Source organism: Sciurus vulgaris (assembly GCF_902686455.1).
Source record: "Sciurus vulgaris genome assembly, chromosome: X".
Classification (NCBI taxonomy): Eukaryota; Metazoa; Chordata; class Mammalia; order Rodentia; family Sciuridae; genus Sciurus; species Sciurus vulgaris.
The window spans coordinates 85,061,132-85,087,565 of NC_136471.1; the positions used below are offsets into that span (position 1 = coordinate 85,061,132).

The 26,434-nt window shown below is 37.1% G+C and overlaps 1 protein-coding gene across 3 annotated transcripts in view; it reads left to right on the plus strand.

Annotated features, from left to right (window-relative positions):
- Positions 1-26,434, plus strand: part of ZC4H2 (zinc finger C4H2-type containing) — a 99,096-nt gene that overhangs the window by 62,438 nt on the left and 10,224 nt on the right. The window contains exon 1 of one of the 3 annotated variants that reach the window (XM_079124142.1): positions 7,786-8,002. The exons of 1 other annotated variant lie outside the window; for it this stretch is intronic. In XM_079124142.1, coding sequence (XP_078980268.1) covers positions 7,950-8,002 — 53 coding nt within the window. In that variant the 5' untranslated portion in view covers positions 7,786-7,949. Of the gene's footprint in view, positions 1-7,785; positions 8,003-26,434 lie in introns of those variants that run through there. One more of the 3 variants, XM_079124140.1, reaches the window with a different exon arrangement.

The window sequence follows — 26,434 nt, forward strand, 5'->3', positions numbered from 1 at the left end:
TAGTTGAAGTGTTGAAGGGATGGAGCACATGATAGTTTTCTGGGAGGTTGTGAAGAATAGTTTTACTTATTTCAGCCCTTTAATTTCCTAACCCAGTCAGGTCAATTTTCATCTCTGATCTTTAGTTTTTCCACATATTACATATATTACTTCCAACTCTAGCATCTATGGGTCACTTCTAGTCTTTCCTGTCTCTGTCAATGGCACTACTCTATTTCTCAATCCAAAATCTAAGAGCCATTTTATTATTTTAAAATTGTTATTTGCTTTAGATTTTATTTTTGATTGATATATGATATTTGTACATATTTATGGGATATAGTATGATGTTTCAATACATGTATACATTGTGTAATGATCAAATCAAATTTCATGAGGACAGTGATCTTCAAGGAATCAATAGAAGAGATCGACTAAGAATGTGATGGCTTCCGGAACCAAACTAAATTCAAATCCCAGATCTGCCTCCTGCTAGCTGTGTATTTCTGGGCAAGTTACATGATTTCTCTGTGACTTAGTTTCCTTTTCTGTAATATGAGAAAAAATAATATGATATGGATGCCATAGGGTTATTGCAAATATTAAACTAACAACACATGCAAAATGCTATATTCCTAGAGCCTAGATGAGTGCCTGTAATATATTAATTACCCAATAAGTATTTGGTGAATACATTGATTAAAACTTGATACCTCCTGCTCCTCCCCTCCCTTCCTTCCTAGTTTTTACTGGATTTTTCCTTCAGGAATATTTTCTTTGACTGTCTCCTTGGAATAAGTTGCTTCTTTTCTAATGCATGCTCACAGAAACCTAGATTTCTTATTCCAAGCCCTGATTGCTTGATAGAATTATATATTTATATGTAATATTTGTAGTAGCTTTTTTCTTCCACTAAATAGCAAACTTGGTGAAGGCAGGGCCTTATGTCTGTCATATCTACAATGGAGTCTCTACTGCCATGCATGATATCTGACAATAATAGATAATAATAAATATTATTTGACTGAATGAATGACCTGAACACTTGGTTCATTTTTCTCTTAGAAATTAAGAAACATTGCATGAAATTCACACTACTTTTTTTATATTTGTTCTTTGTATTTGTTCTTTATATTTGTTCTTTATATTTGTTCTTTGTATATTTGTTCTACATGACAGTAGAATGTATTTTGGCATATTATGCACATGTGGAGTATAACTTATTCTAATAAGGATCCTATTCCTGCAGTTGTACATAATGCAGAGTTATCCTGGTCATTTATTCAAATACAAGGTTAGGAAAGTTATGTATAATTAATTCTTCTGTCCTTCCTATTCCCGTACCCCCTCCCTTGTCTTCATTTCCCTTTGTCTAATCCAATCGACTTCTATTCTTCCCTTCCCCATCCTTTCTTGTTGTGGGTTAGCATCCACATTGTGATAAACACAATGTTTATCAGAGAAAACATTTGGCCTTTGTTTTTTGGGGATTGGTTTATTTCACTTAGCAAGATATTCTCCAGTTCCATCCATTTACCAGCAAATACCATGATTTCATTGTTATTTTTGGCTCAGTAATATTCAATTGTGTGTATATACTACATTTTCTTTATTCATTCATCTATTTAAGGACACCTAAGTTTGTTCCATAGCTTAGCTACTGTGAATTGAGCTGCTGTAAATATTGATGTGTCTGCATCACTGCAGTATGCTGATTTTAAGTCCTTTGGGTGTAGTCTGAGAAGTGGGATAATCAAATGGTGGTTCAATTCCAAATTTTCCAAGGAATCTCCATACTTTTTCCCATAGTGGTTGCACCGGTCTGCAGGCCCACCAGCAATGTATAAGAGTACCTTTCTCTCCACGTCCTTGCCAACATTTATTAATTGTATTCTTTATAATTACCATTCTGACTGGAGTGAGATGAAATCTCAGTGTAATTTTAATTTTAATTTCTAGAGATGTTGAACATTTTTTCATATATTTTTGACCATTTGTATTTCTTCTATGAAGTGCCTGTTCAGTTCCTTTGCCCATATATTGATTGGGTTATTGTTTTTTTATTTTATTTTTTTGGTGTTAAGTGTTTTGAGTTCTTTGTATAACCTGGAGATTAATGTTCTGAGGTGCAGGTGGTGAGGATTTTCTCCCATTCTCTAGGCTTTCTGTTCACATTCTTGATTGTTTCCTTTGCAGTGAAGAAGCTTTTTACTTTGATACCATCCCATTTATTGATTCTGGATTGTACTTCCTGCACTTTAAGAGTCTTGTTGAGGAAGTCAGTTCCTAAGCTGACAAGATGTAGTGTTGGGCCTACCTTTTCTTCTAGTAAGTGCAGGGCCTCTGGTCTAATGCCCAGGTCCTTTACTCATTTTGAGTTCAGTTTTGTCACACTAGTTTTTGAAAGGCAATTCAGAACAAAGGCTGTTGTTATGTCTGCCCCCTCTCAAAGGTCAGTTCACTATTGAAGCATAGAGACAAACTGTGCATTCAAACATTCTGGTGTCCTCTTTTAAATCTTGATCTATTTCTTGAAAGCATAAACATGTCAAAATAGATTGGCTTAATTTCTTATATTTTATGGCATTCACCTCAACACACCTGCCTTCCTTACTCATTTCTTAGCAGTAATGATGGGTCCCTAATATAACTAAGATATTTTTTTAAATTCCTGCTACCTCAAATCAATTTTTCTAATGAAATTATATATTAGAACTCACTGCTGCCACAGTTCCTAAATATTGTTTCATCCATTACAGATTTCTGATTAATAGAGAACTGAATATTTAATATGGGAAAGCCACTGGCTTGATGTTGAGACATCTTCAAGTGCTGCTTCGAAAGGGGCAGAAGGCTATGGTTTCCTTCTTTTCCCCTTGTCCTCTGGGACATTTTTTTCCTTCTCCTTGCTAGCCTGGTTTCTTACAACACAGTAAGGAATAGGTGAGACAACTTTTCCTAAAGAGGTCAAAGAGCCAAGGAAAATCCACAGAAGTTAAGAAGCTTATCATTCTTTCTTTAATCGAACATATTAATTGTTACAAATGGCATGGACCTTCATCCAAGTTCCAGGCCTCTTCTCCCAGATTAACAACCATCTCCCTGTAATGTCCTTGGATTGGAAGCACAGAACATGCTTTGCCCTCTGAAAGAATCCTGTATTAAGTGCACCAACTAGCTGAAATAATAGAGGCATTCAAAATCCATGGGAGCTGTAGCAGCTTGATATAGGCTGTGTGAAGCCATAGGAACAGCTCATGAGACAGGGATTCTCTTTCTATGTCAGCCAAGGTGAGTGTCATTGAATAAATCCTTTGCCTTTCTTGGCCTCAATTTCCTCATGTGAGAAACGGGAAATTAGTGAGGCTTAAAATATATTTGCCAAATTTACTGTGAAAATCAGATCATTAGCCCACATTATATTTAATTTAAATAGATATATTATCACATCTAGACCCTTTACCAGACATGTAGACATTATAAAAGATAATGATTGTTAAAGGAATTGGGTGGTAGGGAAAAAGACCATTCCTAAACTGCTTCCCACACATCCCCATACATACTGTCAAATTCCCCCCAAAACAGTTTATTCACTTTTCAAAGAACTTTATGTTCATCTAGGACCCCATTTTACTTTTGATCTTTATATTTTTTTCACACACATTCCCTTCATCAATCTGCAGGTATGAGTCCAAATTGAACTCAGGCTGTTGCTTTGTAACTAAGTGTGAGGCCCTGACAAACTTACATTTCCTATCAGAGTCAATTTTCTATCTTTCTGAAAAGAATGCACAGCCAGGGTTGGTCAAGCATGCCTGGAATCCCAGCACTCAGGAGGAATCACAAGTTCTAGGTCAGTCTGAGCCAATTAGCAGGCCCTAAGCAATTTAGGAAGACCCTGTCTCAAAATCAAAAACAAAACAAAAAGGGCTGGGGATGTGGCTCAGTGGTTAAGTGCCTCTAGGTTCAATCCCCAATACCAAAAAACAAACAAACAAACAGACCCAAAAAACAAAAACAAAACACTGCATTTGTTTGTACCCTTCATGGTGATTTTTGAAGATGAAATGATAAACTATGCACATAGCTCTCAGCATAGCAGCAAGTACATGCCAGGTTCATATATCACTTCTTCCTCTTCCCTTTCTATTATAGGACATTGTGGGGCCAGTTCATGGTTCTAGGCCCACAGGTTTTGTGAGCAACCAGTTCAGTGATCCTTAAATGACATCTAGATAAGGACCTTCAATACTCTCAGAAAAATGTTGGGCTAGATACCAGGAGGAATTTCCTGTTATGAAACATTAAATCTGGAGTACAGAAAAGAGAAATGCTTCAGTTCTTTCCCTAGAGAAGATATAAATCATGTGGACATCCAGAATGGCTTGAGATTCATGGTCCACCCACTTGTCTGAAGCTTCTAAAAATATCATATTCTGTATTCAGCAACATCATGGGGATGATCTCATTGCCATCTCAAAACTAGTTTTTGAAGTGGGGCTCATTAGGTACATTTTCTTTTACATGAGAAAACTGAGAATTAATGTGGAGAACAGGCTGTGTTCTCAGATTATCCATGATGTATAGAATATTTGTTTTCCTATATTACTAAACCCATGTTACCTCATTTTATAAAGCACTAATTTGCCATAAGCGACTTTGTTTTGAGTTTAAGTGCCAAGGTAGAATGACCTTCCATCTTGTTTGTACAAGTAAACAACCAACATCTGCCCAGTACAACCATAAGTCACAAAATGGTAAAAATTAATTGTGCTAAAAAAATAACTGAATGAATCAAACAACATTACCCTATGTAAATGTATGATTACACAAATGGTATGCCTTTACTCCATGTACAGAGAAACAACATGTATCCCATTTTTTTACAATAAAAATAAATTTAATAAAAGAAAGAAAGATTAATTGCCCTATAAGTAATTTCTAGTTGGAAGTAAATTGTTAGTGAATGGATATGTATAAGCTTCCGGGATGCTTATGCATTGGGAGACTTAATGCAGTTCTGTTCTCTTGTATGTTCTTTCTATCCTGTGTATGTGGTGTTGGGGATTGAACCCAGGGCCTTGTACTTGCCTAGGCAAGCACTCTACCACTGAGCTATATCCTCACACCAATTCTGTTCTCTTAGTCAAGGTAAATTGTGGGTATAGTTCTGAATCTTTCTAATCATGTCATTATGAATCAGATCTCTCTTTTATTTCTTTATAAAGAGTACTATTTGAATCAAAGTGGACCTGACCATATAAACTCCAAATTAATTATTTTGCCTAGAGCTTATTACTGATCTTGCAATATATCTCTTGCTTATCTTTTCTTTCTGAGTATATGCCACTGATCTGTCAGCTCTTTGGGTTTGTATTATATCTTTGTATCTTCAAAGCCAAATCCAGTGACTGGTACATACTAATTTTCCAGAAAATATTTGATAAATGAGTGAACTGGCAGGTGTTACTCCCAGATTGTGAAATCCAGAGGCTATTTCTTAATAAAAGGAATGAGGATTGCTTGAGAAATAACTGAAAAAAAATGTCCACCTGTGAACTTACTGAATTAATCAGAAGCACCTGTATCTTTGGGTGTATCAAATTCATATCAGAAAAACCAGGGCCATGAGCTTATTAAACACGCCAGACTACTGCATGAAGCAACCCTCTCACTCAAGGCCTGTAAAAGGAGGATCACCTTGATACTGGACACAGCAGCACCCTGACGCCATTACCTGGTCACTACTCAACATGATCCTTGCCCAGGAAAAGCATCACAGTGACAAACTTCTGAATCTCTGTACTCAGGACTCAGCAGAGTGTGGTTTCTTTTACCTGTGATGACCACACACAACTCTCTCCAATTTGACATCTCAAGCTGACTCGCGCCAAGCTGACACTCTGAAACTGTCCTCCATGATGAACCTAGAATAAGTTCCTGCACTTTGACAGCTCTGCACTCTGAACAGTTTCTTCTTTTGGTTCTTAATCTTATCTGACCGCCTACAGTGACTCTTTTGCATTCATCTGCTCTTTGCTTTGCTCTCAGTTCATTTTTCTAAACCCCTGTATCTGCCTCAACCCTTTCTTAGCCTTTCTGTAACACACATGCACACATATAAAATTGTGTTGAGTGTGATTTATGATTTGAGTGGAATAAAAGTACATTGCATCTGCCTGGCTTATGACTACGAGATCACCCACAAATATTTAGTGAACTGCCACCCTATGAAAGTGGTGTGGCCTGTGAATTTATTGTTATTCAATGAATAGTGACACTGTGCAAAGACACAAATGTGTTTGGTCTATCTTAATGACAGCTTGCTCAAAGCACTCAGAAAAAGTGAAGCTCAATCAGACAGAGTTCTGATTCACCGTTAGTTGGAACTGTGAATCATTCCCCCTTTTGTGCACTTCTCAGCTCTCTGGGGCTGTGTTCTTGGGTAACTAACTCCCTCTTGCCTCTTCTAATCATTTTCCAACTCGCTTCCAAGGTCATCTCCCTAAGATATCCCTCAAACCTATCACTTCTGTGCTTTTAAAATTATTTTGATTTAGGAGCTGATAATGTATCTCAATGGTAGAGCAAATGCTGAGCATGCATGAGGCCCTGAGTTCAATTTCCAGCACCAAATTATTTGAATGTAATTCCACATTGTTTGGCACACAATAAGCACTTAATAAACACGGATGCATGTGTGCCTACAGGATTAATTCTTAATTTTTTGGGAGGAAGTGAGTACCAGTGATTGATTCAGGGGCACCCGACCACTGGGCTACATCCCCAGCCCTATTTTTTGTATTTTATTTAGAGACAGGGTCTCATTGAGTTTCTTTGAGGCTGGCTTTGAACTCTCAATCCTCCTACCTTAGCCTCCTGAGCTGCTGGGATTTCAGGCATGCACCACCGCACCTGGCTAAATCTGAATTCTTTAGTTTAACATTCAAAGTACTTCACAAACTGTTTCCAATCTCTCTCTTCTCATCTTCTACTTCTCTTTCTCACCTCCACATCCCACGTAAGAACCTTATGCTTCAGACACCCTGGACCACTTGTCCTTATGTATTGTACCTTTTTCTGGAAAGCCCATTCCCTTCTAGGGTCTGGCAAGTTCTTAGTTACCATTTGAGACTTATTTACATCTTTTCAGCACAGTTTACATCTATCCATATATTAGGATACCTCACCGTAATTAATGGGTTACTTTTCAGTCTTTCCTGATTCTCAGAGGCCAGGACCTGCTTTTATCTTTGCCTATCCTGGTGCCTCCCTTCAGTACATTCTTCAGTGACTGACAATTGATAGTCTGAGCTCAGTAACCACTGAATGGACCCGTAGCTGGAGGGAAAAATCTCCCTCCTCAACCCTGATTTACCTCAGTTTCTGTAGCAACCCCACCTCAGTTCCTCCTTTCCCCACCTCTGCTCCACTTCTATTTGAATGCCAAATCTCCTAGTCTCCAGGCAGCAACTAGAGCACCTGACCTCTAACTCCCCTGCATGATTTCTCTCCTGGACTTGAGTAATTGGGGAATCCAGGTAACATTTTGCCGGTGGCTAAAGCAGGAGAGTCCCTCGAGGGGTGTGAATGGGTGTGTCTCTCATTTTTCTAGTTGCGTTTGGTAATTTTAATCCCATTCTTCCTCACAGGGTAACACAGATATCCCCATACTCTTGCACTTCTCACAACCTTTGACATAATTATCTGTGACAAACTGATTTAAAGTGCGGCTGCAGGAAGAGAAACAGGCACGAGTCGCTTGGCCTTCTGGGAGTTGTAGTTCAGAAAGCCCCTGGGATGCCTGGCTGGTCCTGGAGCTGCGGACTACAGCTCCCAGCCTTGCTCCAAGTCCCTACCGCACAGACTCAGAGCCCCAAGCCCGGAGGAGGTGGCTACATTGTATCCATTGTATCCCTTGGCTGGTGTATTTGTACGTTTCTCCGGACGTGAAATTGAGAGTGAAAAGCATGGCAGATGAGCAAGAGATCATGTGCAAATTGGAAAGCATTAAAGAGATCAGGTAAGTGGCACGTACAGCATTCCCTACTCCACCCTCCTTGAGCTTCCCGTCCTCCCCGCCCCAATCCCTGGCTTTTACATATGGAAAGTATCTATTGTTGGACTACTTGCCGAGGGGATCTGGAAAGGGGAGTATTCGTCACCGGTGAGGTGAGAAAGGAGGAGGTGGGTGTCTGGGGATAGTTGAAACTGAGAGTGAGGGAGAGAGAAAAGAAGAGAAGGAGAGAGAAAGGGAGCGCCTTTACCAGATGTGACTGAGAAAGCACACATGGAGACACAAGGGTCTGGTCCCAAGACAGCTTTATTCTTCTTGGGCTGGAGATCAGGGTCGGCATTTACAGACCCATTTTTTTTTTTTTTTTTTTTTTTTTTAAGTACTTGTTGACTTCAAGGTGTCTTTGGCGTCTTGCTCTTTGTCGAGATTTTCTTCCCCCAGTCTCCGGTTTAACTTCAGGACTTGGAGCTCAGGAAAGCCTTTTGATAGCCGGGTCTACCTGGCACCTGGCAGTTGCTGGTGGCCACCTGGCTGAGGGTGCAGTGGAATCCCAGTGGACTGGGATTGGGAGGATGGCGCGCATTTGGGTTTCTTTTACTCACCTCCCACTTTCTTCCTATCCCGCGCTTACGAGGGGGATGGGGGCCATGGGACTGCGGATCGGGGCGCTGCACTAATGATCACGACAGTAACTCTGAGAAGTTAGAGGAGAAGGGTGGGCTGACAAAGTGGTAGTTGCCAGAGTCCACCATCCCAGTTACTCCGGAGGCAGCTTTGGCAAGGCGATGGTGTTGTCCTTCCTGGCAACGTAACAGTGACTGGCGGGCTGACTGTGTGGGCCAGCACTAGACTTTCCTGTGCTTTGCCTGCACTGCCTTAGCCCGTACTTTGACTCCCATTCCCTGAGGGTGGCCTGGGATGGGTTGTCTCCGTGTCTCTGTGGAGTGTTTTTCAGAAATGGTGAAAAGGGGTGGAGGATGTTAAATGTGTCTCTTTAAGAAATAAGAACATGGGATTTAACCCTGGGAGTGCCTAGGGAGATCTATTCATCCCTCTTCCTCTGAAGAAGTTACATCTCTCCTGCAGGGGAGGGAAAGGAAGGGAATTATTATTTATTGATATCTAGGTGTGCCATACATTCTGACCTACTTTCATTCATTTCTGCCAGTCCTCTGATCTTTCTACTCCTCCTTTAGAACTGTGAAAAGGGAGGCTCAGAAAATTTAAATGAGTTTCCCAGAGCTACACAGCTTGAAAATGCCACATTTTATTGTGTGATATTGGGAATTGAACCCAAGTCTTTACACATCCTAAGGCAAGCACTCTACAACAGAGCTACATCCCTAGCCCTTTTTAAACTTTGAGACATGGTATTGCTTAGTTGCCCAGGTTGGCCTCAATCTTGGAATCTTTCTGCCCAAGCCTCTCAAGTAGCTGGGATTACAGGCATGTGCTACCATGCCCCTTGAAAATGCTACATTTTGACAGGAACTCAAGTCTGCCTATGGAGGCCCTATTCTGCCTACTGTCTCCCACAGAAGGGTTGGAAGGTGGAGGGAGGGTCATGCTGCAATTTTTTTCTATAAAAGCATCAGGAGACAGGGAGGGAGAGGCATCTTATCCCTGGAGAAGGACCATACCCTAGTGAAAACAGATGATGATGAGGGGAGAACACCCAGGGATCCATGATTTCTACCCTCAAGGGCTAACAAGGAGTTTTTCCTCCACCCAGCTGGGATGGGATCAACAGAGGTTTAGAGAGAAGGCTGAACTCCTGCCCCTAATCAGCAATTACAAACATAATCCAACCTGGGTGTCAAAAGACACCTAATGGAGAAACTGGACTTCTGTTGAACTTCCATGAAAGGGATGTCAGAGGAAGCCTGCTAAGTCAAAAGTTTTAAGTAAGACCCAGATTGTCCAAATTGTAATGAAAAACCACTTACCATACCAAGATATCATCTTGAGTGAGAAGGGAAAATATACAGATACCAATACTAATATGGCACAGGTCTTATATGTATCTGAGGAGGATTTTTAAAATACAGATCATAAAAATGTTTCAATGAGCAATTACAACAGACTTGAAACAAATGATTAAATAGAAAAATCACAGAAAATATGTAGAGAGTCTCAACAACAACAAAAAATAAAACAAAGAAGCAAAAATATTAGAACTGAAAAATACAACACTCTAAAAACTTGGTGAATGGGCTCAATAGCAAGGTGGAGAAGAGAGGAAAAATATCAGACTGCTTAAAAATAATACAATACAAATGTCTGCCAGACTATCATAGAAACTTTAACACTGATGCCAACAGATTCCCAGTAGAAGAGGAGAAAAGGAACAGGATTGGTAAAGAACTTGAAGAAAAAATGGCTAAAACATCCCAAACTAAGCGATAACAACCTGCAAATTCAAGAAGGGGAGTAAACACAAACAGAATCAACAAAAAGAAATCCAGTCTAATATACACTGTAATCAACTTTCTAAAAAAGAATAAAGAGGAAAGGAAAAAACTCTTCAAGGGAAGAGTCTTAGGAGAAACAATACCTTACCTATACCTAAAGGAAAAAAAATAGAATGACAGATTTCTGATCAGAAAATGACAAGGTTCTAGCAGCAAGTGGCACATTTTTCAAGTGTTGAAGGAGAAGAAATGTTAACCCAGAATGTTATGACCAATGATATTATCCATTTTGAATGAAGGTGTAATCAGGACATTCTCAGAAGAAGGACAGTTAGGGGAGTTTTTCAGCAACTCTATCATAAAAATGGACAAAAGTTTGCAAAACAGAAAAAGGAACCAAGGAAGGAAGACCAAACACAGTAAGCAAAAACATAGGTAAATATGGCATAATTCCCTTTTACTTTTCAGATTTCTTATTTATGTTTCATGATTGAAGGGTAATTTTAAAAATTACCTAATGAGAACACAGTGTATATAGAAGAAACATGTGTGACACTTATGAGCAGGGGATAATGAAAAGGCATAAAAAGGAGAAAATCTTTCTGTACTGAAGCTGGTAAAATGTTAAGGTTCAAGATAGTGATAAATTTTGTACATATAATATAGTACTGAAAGCAAACACTCAAAAGCTATACAGAAAGATGCAAATAAAAACAATAAAAAAACTTAATAGAATTCTGAAAAAAATGTGTAATTTTCCAAAGCAAAGCAGAACAAAGGAAAGAGAAACAAAGAAGAAAGGAAACAAACAATACAAAAATAAAAAGGCGGATTTACTTTAACATATCAATAATTATGGTAAATGCACATGATGTAAATAGACCAATTAAAGGAGAGATTGGCAGAGTGGATTTAAAAAAATAATTTAATTATATGCTGTCAATAAACCAAAAATCATGACATAGGTAGACAGAGATTAAAAGAATAGGGGACGATACCATGAAAAAATTAATCAAAAGAAAACAAAAGTGGCTGACTTATTACCAAAGAAAACAGATATAAGAATAAAAGAAAAAGTCCCAGAGAGAGGTAGGGATACTATATATAAAACAGGGTTAGTCAACCAAGGAGATATGATTCCAAAATTATATGTGCCAAAATGAATTAAATTGTTTTGGGCAATTTTATATACAGTGGTTAAATCCCTTGGTTTATGAATTTAAAATGAAGAAAGTGCTACAAATATATATTTGATGTCCACATAAGGACAGACAAACATATATGGGAGGAAGAAGGAAACAGCAAGGGAAGGGGCCAGAAAGAACTGGGGAAAGGAACAAACATTTGCTGAAAACCTACTATTTTCAAAGCTCTTGGCTCATTTAATCTTCAACCTTCCCAAAGGAAATCTGTGCTGGGAATTATTATTCCCAATTTTATGCACAAGGACACTGAGATTCAGAGAAGTTGGACAACCAATCTGTGGTGACACAGCTAGGGGAAAAAATGCAACCTACTCACATGGTGCACGCATTTCAATGTCATTTAATTCCCTTACAGATGCTGATAATGTGATTAACCATGGTTCATAGCTCTTCAACTACTCTAAATTATAATTACCATCATCCCAAATTCCTCAGTTTATAAGCAAAGCAGACTGTTTCTGTTAAAAATGTAATGTTCTTGGGGCTGAAGCAGCAATGACGATGGCATCACCAGCCAATGAATTCAAGCTAAACTTCTGCACACACAGACAGAGACCCAGACACATACATTCATAACCAGAACTCACACACACACCGATGGCAGAATTTGCAGTGGAAAAGCCTCAGGAATGGATTCTTATATCTAAGCCCATTCCCAGCCCCTGCTCTGACCATGTGCCCAGCCCAGCACAACCCTACTCCAACACTACGCTTCAGACGTCATCCCAGAAATACCATGCTGGTTTATTTTCTCTATCTATTTCTTGGGAGTTTAAGTGACAATGAATTAGCATGTGGATATGTGGAGAAGGAAAAACAAGAATCGAAGAAACAAAAGGTAGATGAAAAGAGGGAAAGGGAGATCAGCAATGAGCCCGAGAAACCGAGTGCAGCCACCATAACGTGAACGAGAACCTACATCCACCCCCTGTGCACATACCAGCACTGCATTAAGATGCACATGCCATATTTACACACATGTTGCACACATCCACGTGCAGATACAAACATATCCCTATGCTGCAGGAATTCCTCATTTGAACAAGAAAAGGTTCATTTTGGAAGTACATGTTGATCAGTTTAAAATATCCTTCTGAATATGCGTTTCTGCACTGGAACCTCCATCTCTTCTCTCACCCTAGACATTCTCCTGGGGGAATCTCCTGCACTCCCATGGCTTTAAATATTGTCTCTCAAATCTCTAGTTGTCATACACCACCACTTTCCAAGCGTCAGCCCCATACATCCCACAGCCTGCTTGGCTTGGCCACCTGGATTCAGCTCAGCCTAGTCAACTGTTATTTCTTCATGTCTCTCCACTGCAGTCCAGCGCCTGCCCCCCAAATTGTAGATGAATGCCACAATTCTCTCCACAGTTACCCTGATTGAAATCTGAAAGTCAACGTTGACTCCCCTGCCTGTTTTCGGACTGGCCTCCAATCATTTAACAAATCCTACTGTTTCTACCTTCAACACCTTGCTCAAATTCAAGCCCTACTTTCCAACTCCACACTCATTGCCCTATTTCAGGACTTATTCTTATGGAAATTTGTAATGCTGCACACATTGGGATCTATCAAATTATTTCCCTATCCTCAGTCTGTACCCTTTACTTAATGCTATCCACATTGCTGTGAGGACTCCCTTGGTAGAGCATGCAAGTCATATTTTTCCTCAAACACCCTACTGTCTTCCCATTGTTCACTTTTTGAAAATACAGGCCATTGCCCATAGTTAGCTTTTAAAATGAATACAGTCAGTTGCTTGGGGTGCTACTAAACTTTATTTTTAAAAATAAGAGGGAGATTATCAACATTACATAAGAGTTGGTGGGCATACAGTGAGAAAGATTTTGTTACAGATTCTGTGTTTGTGTGTGTGTGTGTGTGTCAGGTTATGGTGTGAAATTCATTTCTTTCTTATGTCATTCCTTATGCCTCACCTGTTGGGCAAACATTTGTCCATCAGCTTTACTGTGGCATTTCAAATTCTGCCCCACAAATCACATCCAGATTCTCCATTCCCATTTATCTGCTACCAGTCGTTTCCTTCACTATGTCTTTTAGCCATGCAGAAGTTCCTAATTCATGAACTTCCATTCCTCTAGGGTTTTTCCTACATAGATTCCTCATTTTACATTGCTCTCTCTCATTATGAAACTGAAAATTCTACTCATATTTCAAGGACATTGCAGATGAAATGCCACTTCTTGCCCAAACTTTCTCAAATACCCCAGTCCCAATGAATCAAAACACCCACACTACCCTTTATGCTCTACAGGAATATTTATTATAGCACTTAAGTGAACCAGTCTTCTGATACAGTTTTGAATTGTCATGTGTCTAACTCCTTTCCTCCCTTCCTTCCTCCCTCTGCCCTTCTTTTTGTCCTCAGTCAGTACTCTGGCATGCTCCTCAGGCTCCTCTGAGAGTAGGTTTTAGAACTGACACCAGGGCTGTGACTACTCAAGAGCAAGTCCCAGGACAACTGAGACCTCTGGGACTTGGGGATGGACAAGTTGAACCAAGAAATGCTGACCACAGCAGAAAGCATGGAAAGGAGTTGGCATTTGGTATTGAGATGTACAAAAGTCTATAAACAGGACTATATTATGAAACCTGTTTTCCCACAGTAGGTGCTTTCTCAGATGAGCAAATAAAGAACAGTTGTTCCTCAAGCAGTGGTGTCACATGACTGGAAGTAGCAGGAAATCTGACTCTTTTTTATTCATTCAGTGGATTTACAGAGCACTTCTCCTGGGCCAGCACAAGGCTAAGCTATTCCATGCAGTTTTTCTACTTTGGATGAATTGGACCTGATCTGAACGGTCCTCCAACGAAAGTCAAAAGATCTGACCTAACCCTAGTTGCAGACTCATATATTTCACTGCCCAGTTAACCTAGCACATTCCATGTGACACTGGTATCTTCAACAGGCTCCAACAGAATTCTCACCTCCAGGCCAATCATTTGCACGGTGTGATTAAACTTAATCATGAATTGGTTTGCACTGGCGGGCCCTTAATTTAAAACTTTGTTGGACCCCATCCCCAGGGTCTCTGCTTCAGTAATTCTAGGGTGGGGCCCATGAATTCACATTTCTCACAAGAACCTAGGCAATGTTGTTGGTGCTGCTTCAACAACCACCCTTGGAGAACTACTGCATTCATAAGGCATGGTGAGTTGTACCTCTATAATATAATGTGAATCTGTCCACTTCTCAACATGCCCTCTACTCATCAGTAAACATTGGCAACTCTCCATCCACTTCCACTAGCCAATCTCTTTTCATTGATCATTCCTTTCTCAAATGCTACAGGTCCCAGCGTGCCAAATTTGTCCCAGGAATGATGATGCATATCCCTGGCATCTCTTTTTTCCTCCTCTGTGATAGCCAGCAAGGAATCACTGGAAGGAAGTAACTAAGTGAACGCTTTTATCTTGGTCAGTGCCTGGAGAGGCAGTGGCCCAGGAGAAGCTCAGGAATCCCATTTCACAAATTTAATTAAGAATGTGTCTCCAGTGATTGTAGAAACACTACGGAAGTATTCTGTGGTTTTCTTTGGAATCACTGACCACACCAGCTGTGCTTTAGCTTTTTGAGAAGGTCTTATCACACATAAAATGTTACACAATGAATCTTCTAATGATGTGGATGCTTTTATCACATGTATGGCAAAACATTCCAAAGATCTCATTTTAGAGAATCATCTAACAATTCTGTGCAAATCTTCACTGAGTCATACTGAATGATTCAGTTAGAATTTCCAAGGTTCCAAGAAGTTAGGAGATGTGCCCTATTTACCCTGAAATGTGTCACTACACCAGGACAAGAATTCGCCCTGTTGGCTTATTTTCCTTGATTTTTAAATCCATCATATGGTGAAGATTTCTAAGTGTGATGGAACGCGATTAAGTTCACAATACTGTGTCTTTTACTTCTCAAATTTTTGATTTTGGGTAAGTCACTTTATTCCTCTCAATCTCAAATTCTTCATGTGTGCAAATGTAGCTGACCATACCGCTTGGTATGATGAGAATTAAATTTCATGGCCTATAAAGTACCAGCACAGTTGCTAGAACATAGCAGGCTCCACAAATATAAAAGCCATTATTATTAAATATTTGTATTAAATTATCTAGCCTTTCTTAAGGCTCGATTCCTTCCCAGTTCCTGGCACTAATGGTTTCTTAATAAATGCTAACAAAACGAATGAAATATTCCCTAACATTTACTTTTCTCTTTCAGACCTACTTGTCTTTCCTTCTGTGAGGCTATTTCTGTTGTAATCAGTTCCTTGGCTATACCATCTATATGCAGTCACTTATTTTCATTCCAAATGTAATTCTTCCTGTCCATTTATGGCCAAAGCAATGTGATAAGTGATGTGGAGGTTAAAAAGAGAAAGAAGGCATGCTGCCTTCATTCTGCCTTCTAGAAGGCTTTTGTGTGTATAATTATCTTCATTTCAAATTGCTTTGTGGATAAGTCTGTACAAATAGTGGACCTAATGATGGTGGCCATGTAGCTTTTGATAGTTCCTTTCCCATGTGGACCTTTGTTCCTTTACTCTAGTATGAAGGGGATGGATTGATTTGTGTCTTTGAAATAATGTTGTGAAGAGCCCCATCGCTTCCAGGGAGGTTCATCTTGGGCCACTCTGGTAGAATCAATCACGTGGGGGTGGACTTGACGTGAGTGTAATGACTGTGGGAGTCCCATTTCCACATTGGCCATAATAGTTTTGATTTGTATGTACTATTTTATATATTTGGCCTCAATTATTTGAAGGAAAGGATATTTTTTAATCATGAATGCACAGGAACCAGAACAGTGCTTGCTATTATAAAATGTTTCTGTGCTTGACTGGTGGAAGTTGTAAAGGAATTAAGAGTATATGTGTGCATCTAAGGAGTGGATGGCATGAAGCCCTCTCTGTAAATCTGAGAAATGCAACACTTTGATTCAGATTTAGTTATTGCTCAAACTACCCAGTTTGTCAGAGTATGGAAGTGTGGGCATAAAATACTATTCAAAAGTTGAAAGAGCATAGTAAATGCAAACAACTTCAAGGGAAAAAGTCCTTCTTTGTTTCTTTCTTCTTTACTTTCTCAATTTCTCTTTTCTTTTTCTCTCTTTTTTCTTCTTCCTATTCTTCATGGCTATGTCCTTGAGCAGACTTTAGAATTTGTTTGTTTCCTCTATGCATGCCTTTTGAACAAGTCACTTATTTTCCTGAAAAACATGACAGGGGAACAAAAAGAGCTTGGAATTTGGGTTCATAAGGAGTTTTGAGTTTAAATTTAATTCTGCGTGCTGGACAGAGCCAACTTTCCCCAACCCCTGTTCCCTTTTCTCTGTTGATCTTTCTGCCATTTACCCATAGTTATTTTAATTAATTTATTTTTTAAAATTAATTTCTTGTGGATGTACATGATGGTGAGATTTACTGGTGTATTCACATATGTACATAGGAAAGTAGGTATTTATTGAGCCATAATGTACAAACCATAGAAACCATCTATTTTAATTATCCAATTCAATGATTTTTAGTAAATGTAAAGAACTATGATATCATATCTAAGATGCAGTTTTAGAACATTTCCATCAGTCCTAAGTGAACTCTCTTTCTGTGGTTATGGCTCAGTGTTAGAGCACTGGCCTAGCATGCCTGAGACTCTGAGTTCTATCCCCAGCACTACAAATAATGGAGCAAAGAAGCAGACTTCTTTTGTATAGCCTCAGTCAAACTGAGTTCCTGCTCAGAAATGCAGGAAACAAGTAATGTATTCACATATATCGATATATAAATATATCAGTTTGTCTTTTGTAAACATTGCATCTGAGCTAAATTTTATAAATGTGATCATTTGCTCCTCCCTTCTTTCACTTAATATATAGTTTTTGAGATTCATCCACATTAGAGCATGTATCAGTACATTTTTCCTTTTTATTTAGCAATTATAATCTCAAGCATGAATATACCACATTTTGGTTGTACTTATCAGTTGATGAACATTTTATTTCCACGTTTTTGGCTTTTATGAATAATGTTGCTGTGAACATTTGTATACAAAACTCTTGTGGAAACATTTTCATTTGTCCTGTTTAGATTTTTCAGGAGCAAAATTTCTGTATCACATGATAAGTACATCTATAACTTTTTAAGATTATTTTTTACTTTTATTGGTTCTTTTTAGTTATACATGACAGTTGAAACCATTTTGATATAATTATACAATCATGGAATATATCTTATTCTAATTCAGACCCCAGTACTTCTCCTTCCCCTTACCTTTCCCCAACCCCTGTTCCCTTCTCTCTATTGATCTTTCTGCCATTTACCCAGTTATTTTAATTAATTTATTTTTTAAAATTAATTTCTTGTGGATGTACATGATGGTGAGATTTACTGGTGTATTCACATTTGTACATAGGAAAATTATTTATTTCAGATTTATTCCGTTGTCTTTCCCTTTTCTATCCCCCCTTCCTTCTCTTCATTCTCCTTTTTAAGATTCTTAAAAGGTCTTATACAAACTGATTATCCCAATTTTCATCTCCAAAAGCAATATATAAGGTTCCCAGTTACTCTGCATCTTCAACAATATGTTTTATTGTGTCTAAAAAGACATTATATTAGGGCTTGGTATGGCACAACTGTAATCCCAGCTAGTCAGAAGGCTAAGGCAAGAGCATTTCAACTCTCCAACTCAGTAGTTCCCTAAGCAAGTGAGCAAAACTTTGTCTCATAGTAAAAAATAAAAAAAGGGCTAGGGGTGTTTCTCAGTGGTTCAGGTTCCTGAATTCAGTTCCCAGTACAAGAAAAATGAAGAAGAAGAAGAGGGGGGAGCGGGGGTAAGAGAAGGAGAATGAGGAGGCATTATAGCCATTCTAATTTCTAATAGTATGAAGTGGTACCTCATTGTAGTTTCAACTTGCCTTTTTCTAATGACTCATATTGTTGAGTTTTCTTTGTGGTTTTATTTGCCACTTCTCTGGAGAATTGTCTATATTCAAACCTTTTGCCCATTTTTCAGTAGAATTATTTGTTTACTGATTGTAATTTTTGAGTGTTATGTATATTTTCTGGATACAGGTCCTTCATCAGTCATTTGCTTTGGAAAGATATTCTCCCAAACCGTAACTTGTCTTTTCATTTTCTTAACAGTGTCTTTTGAATTAAAGAAGGTTCTAATGTTAGAAAATAAATCTAATTCATTAGTACATCATCTTTGAATTGTTGTGCCATATAAAATGGTTCTTTACCTAACCTTTATTCACAGTTTCTCCTGTTTTCTTATTGAAAACTCCACACTAAGGTTTCTCTCTCTCTCTCTCTCTCTCTCTCTCTCTATCTATCTCTATATATATGTATATATATATACATATACACACATATATACACACACATTATATTCATTTTTTTGTATATGGTGCAAAATGTGCTTTGAGGCATATTTTTTTGCATATAGATGTTCAGGACCATTTGTTTCAAAAGACTCTTCCTTTCTCTACAGGATTGCCTTTGTACTGTTGTCAAAAATCAGTCATCTACATATATGTGGGGTTACTTCTGAATTATTTGTATTCTCCATTGATCTACTTGTCAGTCTTTATGCCAATACTTCACTGTTTTGATTACTGGTCTTAATAATGATTACTGAATTCAGGTAGTAAATGGTTTCCTACTTTGTTATAATTCTTAAGTGTTAATTTTGGTTATTCTAGGCCCTTTGTGTTACTATATGGATTTTAGTTTCCATTTATCATCATGTATAGAAAATATATTGTGATTTTAATAGGATTACATTGTATCTATATAATAATTTGTTGAATTTTGTCAATGTGAATCCAAATAGTGTCTCATTTCTATTCCAGGATCTAATCCAAGTTACCACATTACATTTTTGTGATTCCATTTTTACCCCTCTTTTTTGGCTTATTGTATTTCAGTGGTTGCATTAGGTTTTATAGTACGTGTAGTTAACTTTTCATGGTTTACCTTCATCTGAGTTCACTCCACTGCAAACACAGTGTAAAAAACTTAACATTAAAAAATATTTTCCCTTTCTGCAATCATGCAAGTATATTGTTGCACTTTCTGCTTTAAAAGCTTGTCATTTTATGCAGTTTTATCATATTTTCCATGAAGTTGCCATTTTCATTCTTCTTTGTTCCTTTGAATAGATACATTTTCCACTCTGCTATCATTTTCCTTCTACTTGAAGGACTTCCTTTAACATTTCTTCAAGTCCAGATTTGCTAGTGATGTAGCATTTTAGACTATCTGCATCTGAAAGGTTCTCATTTTACCATTGCTTTTCAAATTTATTTTCACTGGAAAAATTAATGCTATATTGTCATGGATCATGTGAATAGAAATGGTGTTGAGAAAACTGGATATCCATATGTAGAAGAATGAAACTAGATCCCTATCTCTCACCCTGGATCAAAAAACTAGTACTTCGACCAGAAACTTTGCCACTGCTAGAAGAAAATTGGTTCAACACACCAACATATTAGTGCAGGCAACAGCTTCCTTAACAAAATTCCTAAAGCACAAGAAATAAAACCTAGAATCAATAAGTAGACTGCATCAAATTAAAATGTTTCTGCACAGCAAAGGAAACAATTAAGTGCATGAAAAGAGAGCCTATAGAATGGGAGAAAATGTTTTCCAGCTGCTCTTCCAACAGGCGATTAATATCCGGAATATATAAAGAACGCAAAAAACTTAACATCAAAAAAACAAATAACCTAATTAATAAATGAGCAAAATATTAAAAAGACACTTCCCTAAAGAAGAAACACATATGGGTAACACATACATGAAAAAAGTGTTCAACATCCCTAGCAATCAGGGAAATGAAAATCAAAACTACACTGAGATTTTTCCAGTAAGAATGGCAATTATCAAGTATACAAATAATAATAGATGCTGATAAGGATGCAGGGGGAAAGTACACTTGTACGTTATTAGTAGCACTGCAAATTAGTACAACCACTTTGGAAAGTAGTATGGAGATTTCTCAAAAAACTAGGAATGAAACCACCATGTGACCCAGCTCTCCCACTCCTCAGTATTTATCCAAAAGAACTAAAATCAATGTGTGATACAGTCACATTGGTATTTATAACAGTGCCACTCATAATAGCCAAGTTATAGGAACAAACTAGGTGCCCTTCGAAAGATGAATGGATAAAGAAAATGTGGTTTTATACACAATGGAGGTATACCCAGCCATAAAGAAGAATGAAATTACAGCATTTGTTGGTAAATGGATGGAACTGGAGAACATGCAGAGTGAAATAAGCCAAACTCAGTCAAGGGTTGAATGTTTAATTCTCATGTACAAGATAGACCAAAATAAAGGGGAAAAAGCAGGTGAGGAAATCCATGAAAATAGAAAGGAAATGAGTAAAGCAGAGGAAGGGGATTGAAGGGAAGACTGAAGGGGATGGGAAAAGAGAGGCTCTTTGGAATGAACTTGAGCAAACTGTGATATGTACATAATGACTATACCACAGTGAATTTCACCTTTATGTATATCTATAAAGAACTAATTTTTAAAAAGTAGAAATGAGTAGAAGAAAGTCCAATAGAGTAGAAGGGGGTGAGGGGAGGGAAGAAGGATGTACTAGGGACTGAAGTGGAGCAGATTATATCCTATGCATGTCTTATTATGTCAAAATGAACCCCATTATTATGTATAATACACTAATATACATAATACGTTTTTATGTATAACTATAACATACCATTGTCATCTTGCTTCAATCATTCTTTTTTCCTCTGTATGTGATGTGCTTTTTCCTTTCTGGCTTTTAAGTCTTTTTCTTTGTTACTGCTTTGAGTGATTTGATTGTTATATAAGTTTGTGTAGTTTTTTCATGTTTGTAACCTATTGAACTTATTGAACTTATTTTATCAAATTCAGAACATTTTTGCAGTTATTCTCTCTCCTTCTTGGCCTCTGTTTACCTGTATCCATTTTATTTTACTGTGATAAAAGCACTGAATATGAGATCTGCCTCTTAAAAAATATTTATATTTGGTAAATGTAAAGAATAGAAGAATATATACTACAGGCTCATTATTCAAAGGAAAGCATAGTGGGAATATATATATGTGTGTGTGCATGTATATATATATATATATATATATGCTTAAATGTATATATATACATTTTTTTCATATCAGGTAAAGTAACCTTTATGTAAAAGAAAATTACTAGGTAGAGAGAGAGATATTTAAATAATGAAAAAAGTGACAATCCTCCAAGAAGACACAACAATCCTAAATGTGCATACACCGAACAACAGAACTGTAAGCTATGGGAAGTAAAGACTGATAGAACTTTAGTCAGCTTTGTATCAGTGTGATCAAAATACCCAACAAGCACAACTTAGTAAAAGGAAATGTTTATTTTCACTCACAGTTCCAGAGTTTGAATCCATGGTAGGCCAATTCCATTGCTCTGAGCCTAAAGTGAGGCAGCACATCATGTCAGAAGGGTATGGTAGAGGATTTCTGCTCCTTTAATGGCAGACAGGAAGCAGAGAGATATAGAGAGAGTGGGGAGAAAGAAAAAGAAGGAGGAAGTGGCCTCAGGGAAGATGGACCCCTCCTGGGCATACTGCTACTTCTTCCAGCCACCAGCTACCTGCCTAAAGTTACCATTCAGTAAGCTCAGTGGAACTAGGATAGACTAATTGGTTACAGCTCTCACTATCCAATCATTTTACTTCTGAAGATTGCTTCACTAACACAGGAGCTTAGCAGTGGTGGTGTTGGGGAGGCACCTCATATTCACACTCTACCAACATTTGATAGAACTCAGAAATCAGCAATGATATTGAACTCCAGATCACCATCAACCAACAGGATCTAATTGACATTTATAGAACACTTCATCCAACCACAATAGAATGCACATTTTTTCTAAACACCCATATACCATACAACAAAATAGATATAAACTCCAATAAATTTAACAATTGAACTATAGTATTCTCTGACATTAATGAAATCAAACTAGAAAACAATAAATCAGAAAATACCAGGAAAGTTGACATGTGCTTGGGTTCTAAGTACATATCAACATGTACACACATCTAAATAATTTACATTACAAAGACAAAGTCTCAAGAAAAATAAAAATACATTGAAAATACAGTATATCAAAATTTGTGGGATACAGCAAAAGCAGTAGTGAAGGAAATTTGTAGTACTAAATGCCAACATTAGAACAGAAAACATTCCTTAAATGGATAATCTAAGCACCAATCTCTATAGATTGAAAAAGGAGAAAAATAAGACCAAAGCAAGCAGAAAACCAGACATAAAGATCAGAATAAAAATCAATGAAATAAAACACACACACAAAAATAAACCAATTAAACAAAAAGCTGGTTATTTGAAAAATTCAAAAACCTGTTGGAACACTAAGAAAAAAGAAGATACAAATTGCTGACATCAAGAATGAAGCAGAGGGCTGGGGAGATAGCTCAGTTGGTAGAGTGCTTGCCTTGCAAGCACAAGGCCCTGGGTTCAATCCCCAGTACCGCACAAAAAAAAAAAAAAAAAAAAAAAAAAATGAAGCAGAGATTATGAAAGTGATAACTCTAAACAACTGTGTACATGTAAATTGCACAAGATACATAAATTGAACCAATTTCTTACAAACACAATCACTATTCACCTGCCATGAAATACAGGCATACCTCAGTGATATTGTAATATGTAATATGTAAACCATTGTAATAAAACAAATCTCATGATAAAGTCACAAATATTTTGCTTTCCCAGTTAATATAAAAATTACATTTACACTTTAATGTAGTCTATCAAGTATGCAATATTATTGTGCCTAAAGAAACAATGTACATGACTTAATTAAAATTACTTATTACTAAAAATACTAATGATCATCCAAGCCTTCAGTGTATAGTAATCTCTGCTGGTTACCTCAATGCTAATGATTGCTAACTGTTCAGGGTGGTGGTTGCCAAAGGTTGGAGTGACTGAGGTAATTTCTTAAAATAAGACAACAATGAAGTTTGACAAACTGTTTGATTCTTACACTCATGAAACACTTCTCTGTAGTATATGTGATGTTCCTTCATAGAATTTTACCAACAACTAGAACTTCTTTCAAAACTGGAATCTGTCCTTCCAAACTGTGCTGCTGCTTTATCAAATAAGTTTGTGTAATATTCTAAATCTTTCATTGTAATTTTAATAATGTTCAGATGTTCAGGGCATCTTTACCAGGCATAAATTCTGTCACAAGAAATCACTTTTTTTTTTTTTTGCTCATCCATGAGAAACAACTCCTTATCTAGTTTTTGTCATAAGATTGCAGCAATTCAACCATATCTTCAGGTTCCATTTCTAATTGTAATTATTTTGCTGTTTCACTACATTTGCACTTACTTTATTCTTCAGGTCTTGAGCCCCTCAAAATCATCTCTGAGGGTTGGTATTAATTTATTCTAAACACCTGTTAAGTTTGATCCTTTGCCCTCCTTCCATGAATCATGACTGTTCTTAATGACATGGAGAATGGTGTATCCTTCCCAGAAGATTTTTAATTTACTTAGCTAAGATCTATCAGAGGAATCACTACCAATGGCAGCTATGGCCTTTTGAAATGTATTTCTTATATAGTGTGACATAAAATTTGAAATTACTCCTTGATCTATAGAATGCACAATGGTTGTTGTGTTATCAGGCATGAAAACAATATTAATTTCCTTGCACATCTCCATCAAGCTCTTGGGTGAAAAGGTATCTTGTCAATAAGCAATAACATCTTGAAATAAATCTTTTTTTCTGAACAATAGTTCTCAAGAGTAAGCGTAAATATTTAGTAAGCCATGTTATAAACAGACATACTGGAATTCAGGCTTTGCTATTTCATATAGAGCACAGGAAGAAAAAAAATGTAATATAATTCTTAAACGACCTAGGATATTTGTAATGTTAAATTAGCATTGGTTTTCACTTTCACTAGTTCCTAGCAGGAGTTAAATTGTTCTTTGAAGTGGACATTGACTTCTCCCTAGCTATCACAGTTCTGGAAGGCATTTTCTTTCAAGTAAAGTCTGTTTCATTTACACTGAAAATCTGTAGTTTGGTGTGGCCCCTTTCATCAGTTTTCTTTTATCTTCTGGATTACTTGTGCAGCTTCTACATTCACACTTGATTCTTTGTCTTCCACTGTTTTGCAAATGACTTCTTTCTTTAAACCTCATGAATCCACTTCCGCTAGATTCATACTTTTCTTCTGCAACTTCCATACCTTTCTCAGACTTCATAGATTTAAAGAGAGTTAGGAACTTGCTCTGAATTAGGATTTGGCTTAAGGAAATGTTGTGGTTGTTTTGATTGTTCAACCAGACCACTAAAATGTTGTCCATATCAGCAGGAAAGCAGTTTCACCTTTTTAGTTTATCAGTTGCGTGGTGCACTGGAGTAGCAGTTTAAATTTCTTTCAGAAACTTCCTTTGCATTTTCAACTTGGCTAACCATTTGGCAAAGAGACTTAACATTGTCCTATCTTGGTTTAATAATTTTTAGCTTTGGATTTAAAGTTAGGGACATTTGACACTTCTTTCACTTGATCACTTAGAGGCCATCATATGATCATAGGATCATTAATTGGCCAAATTTCAGTATTGTTATATCTTAGGGAATAGGAAGAGAGAGATGCAGAAATAGCTGGTTGGTGGAGCAGTCAGAAATATACAACATTTATTGATTAAGTTTGCTATCCTTTATTTCTGTAGTTTGTGGCACCCCAAAGCAATTACAATGGTAGCATCAATGATTACTTGTCACAAATCACCATAAAACATATAATAGTAATGAAATGTTTGAAACAGTGCTATACTTATGAACATGTGGTACAGAGACATTCAAAAGTGAACACACGCTATTGAAAAAAAATGATGCCAATAGGCTTGCTTGATGAAAGGTTCTCACAAACCTTCAGTTTGTTTAAAAATATAATATCTGTGAAGCAAAATAAAATTAAATAATAATTTGAATAACCCTATGTAACTCTTTAGGAAATTCAATATGTAATTTAACAACTCTCAAAAATGGGATCTCTGATCCAGATGGTTTCACTGGAGAATCCTTCCAAACATTTTAAAAAGAATTAACACCAATGCTTCACAGTCTCTTCCAGAAATTAGCAGTGTAAAGAAAACTTTCCATTTCATCTTCTAAAGTTCTTATTACCTTGATAGCAATTCCAGGCAAAGGCAGTCTAAGAAAAGGCAGGAAAGTCTAAGAAAAGGCAGACTCATATTTCATAATGAATATAGATGCAAATATCTTTATCAAAATATTAGCAAATATAATTAGCAACATATAGAAAGAATTTTACACTATTACAAACTTGGGTTTATTTGAGATGCAAAACCAGTTATTTATTAAAAAAATCAATCAGTGGTCACTTAAGTTACCAGGTTAAAGAAGAAAATCTGCATTAAATAATTATGTCAATTGATTAAATTAAAACACTTGAGAATTCACGTATGTATGGTAAAATATTTTGGAAAACTGGGGTCTGGAAGCGAATTTCTTCAACTTAATAATGACTTTTACAATTTGACATCGATTTTAGCAAATGTCTACTCACATTTGTTTCCATCTTAATTGAATTGATTATAAATTAGGAAGGCTTGGCTGGACTCCATAAAATATCTTCAGATTGACATTATAAAGTTGCTTATGCTACTGATTGCTATTTTAATCTTAGTAAATAGTAATGTACCTAGATAATACACTGGCATATATACATACATTC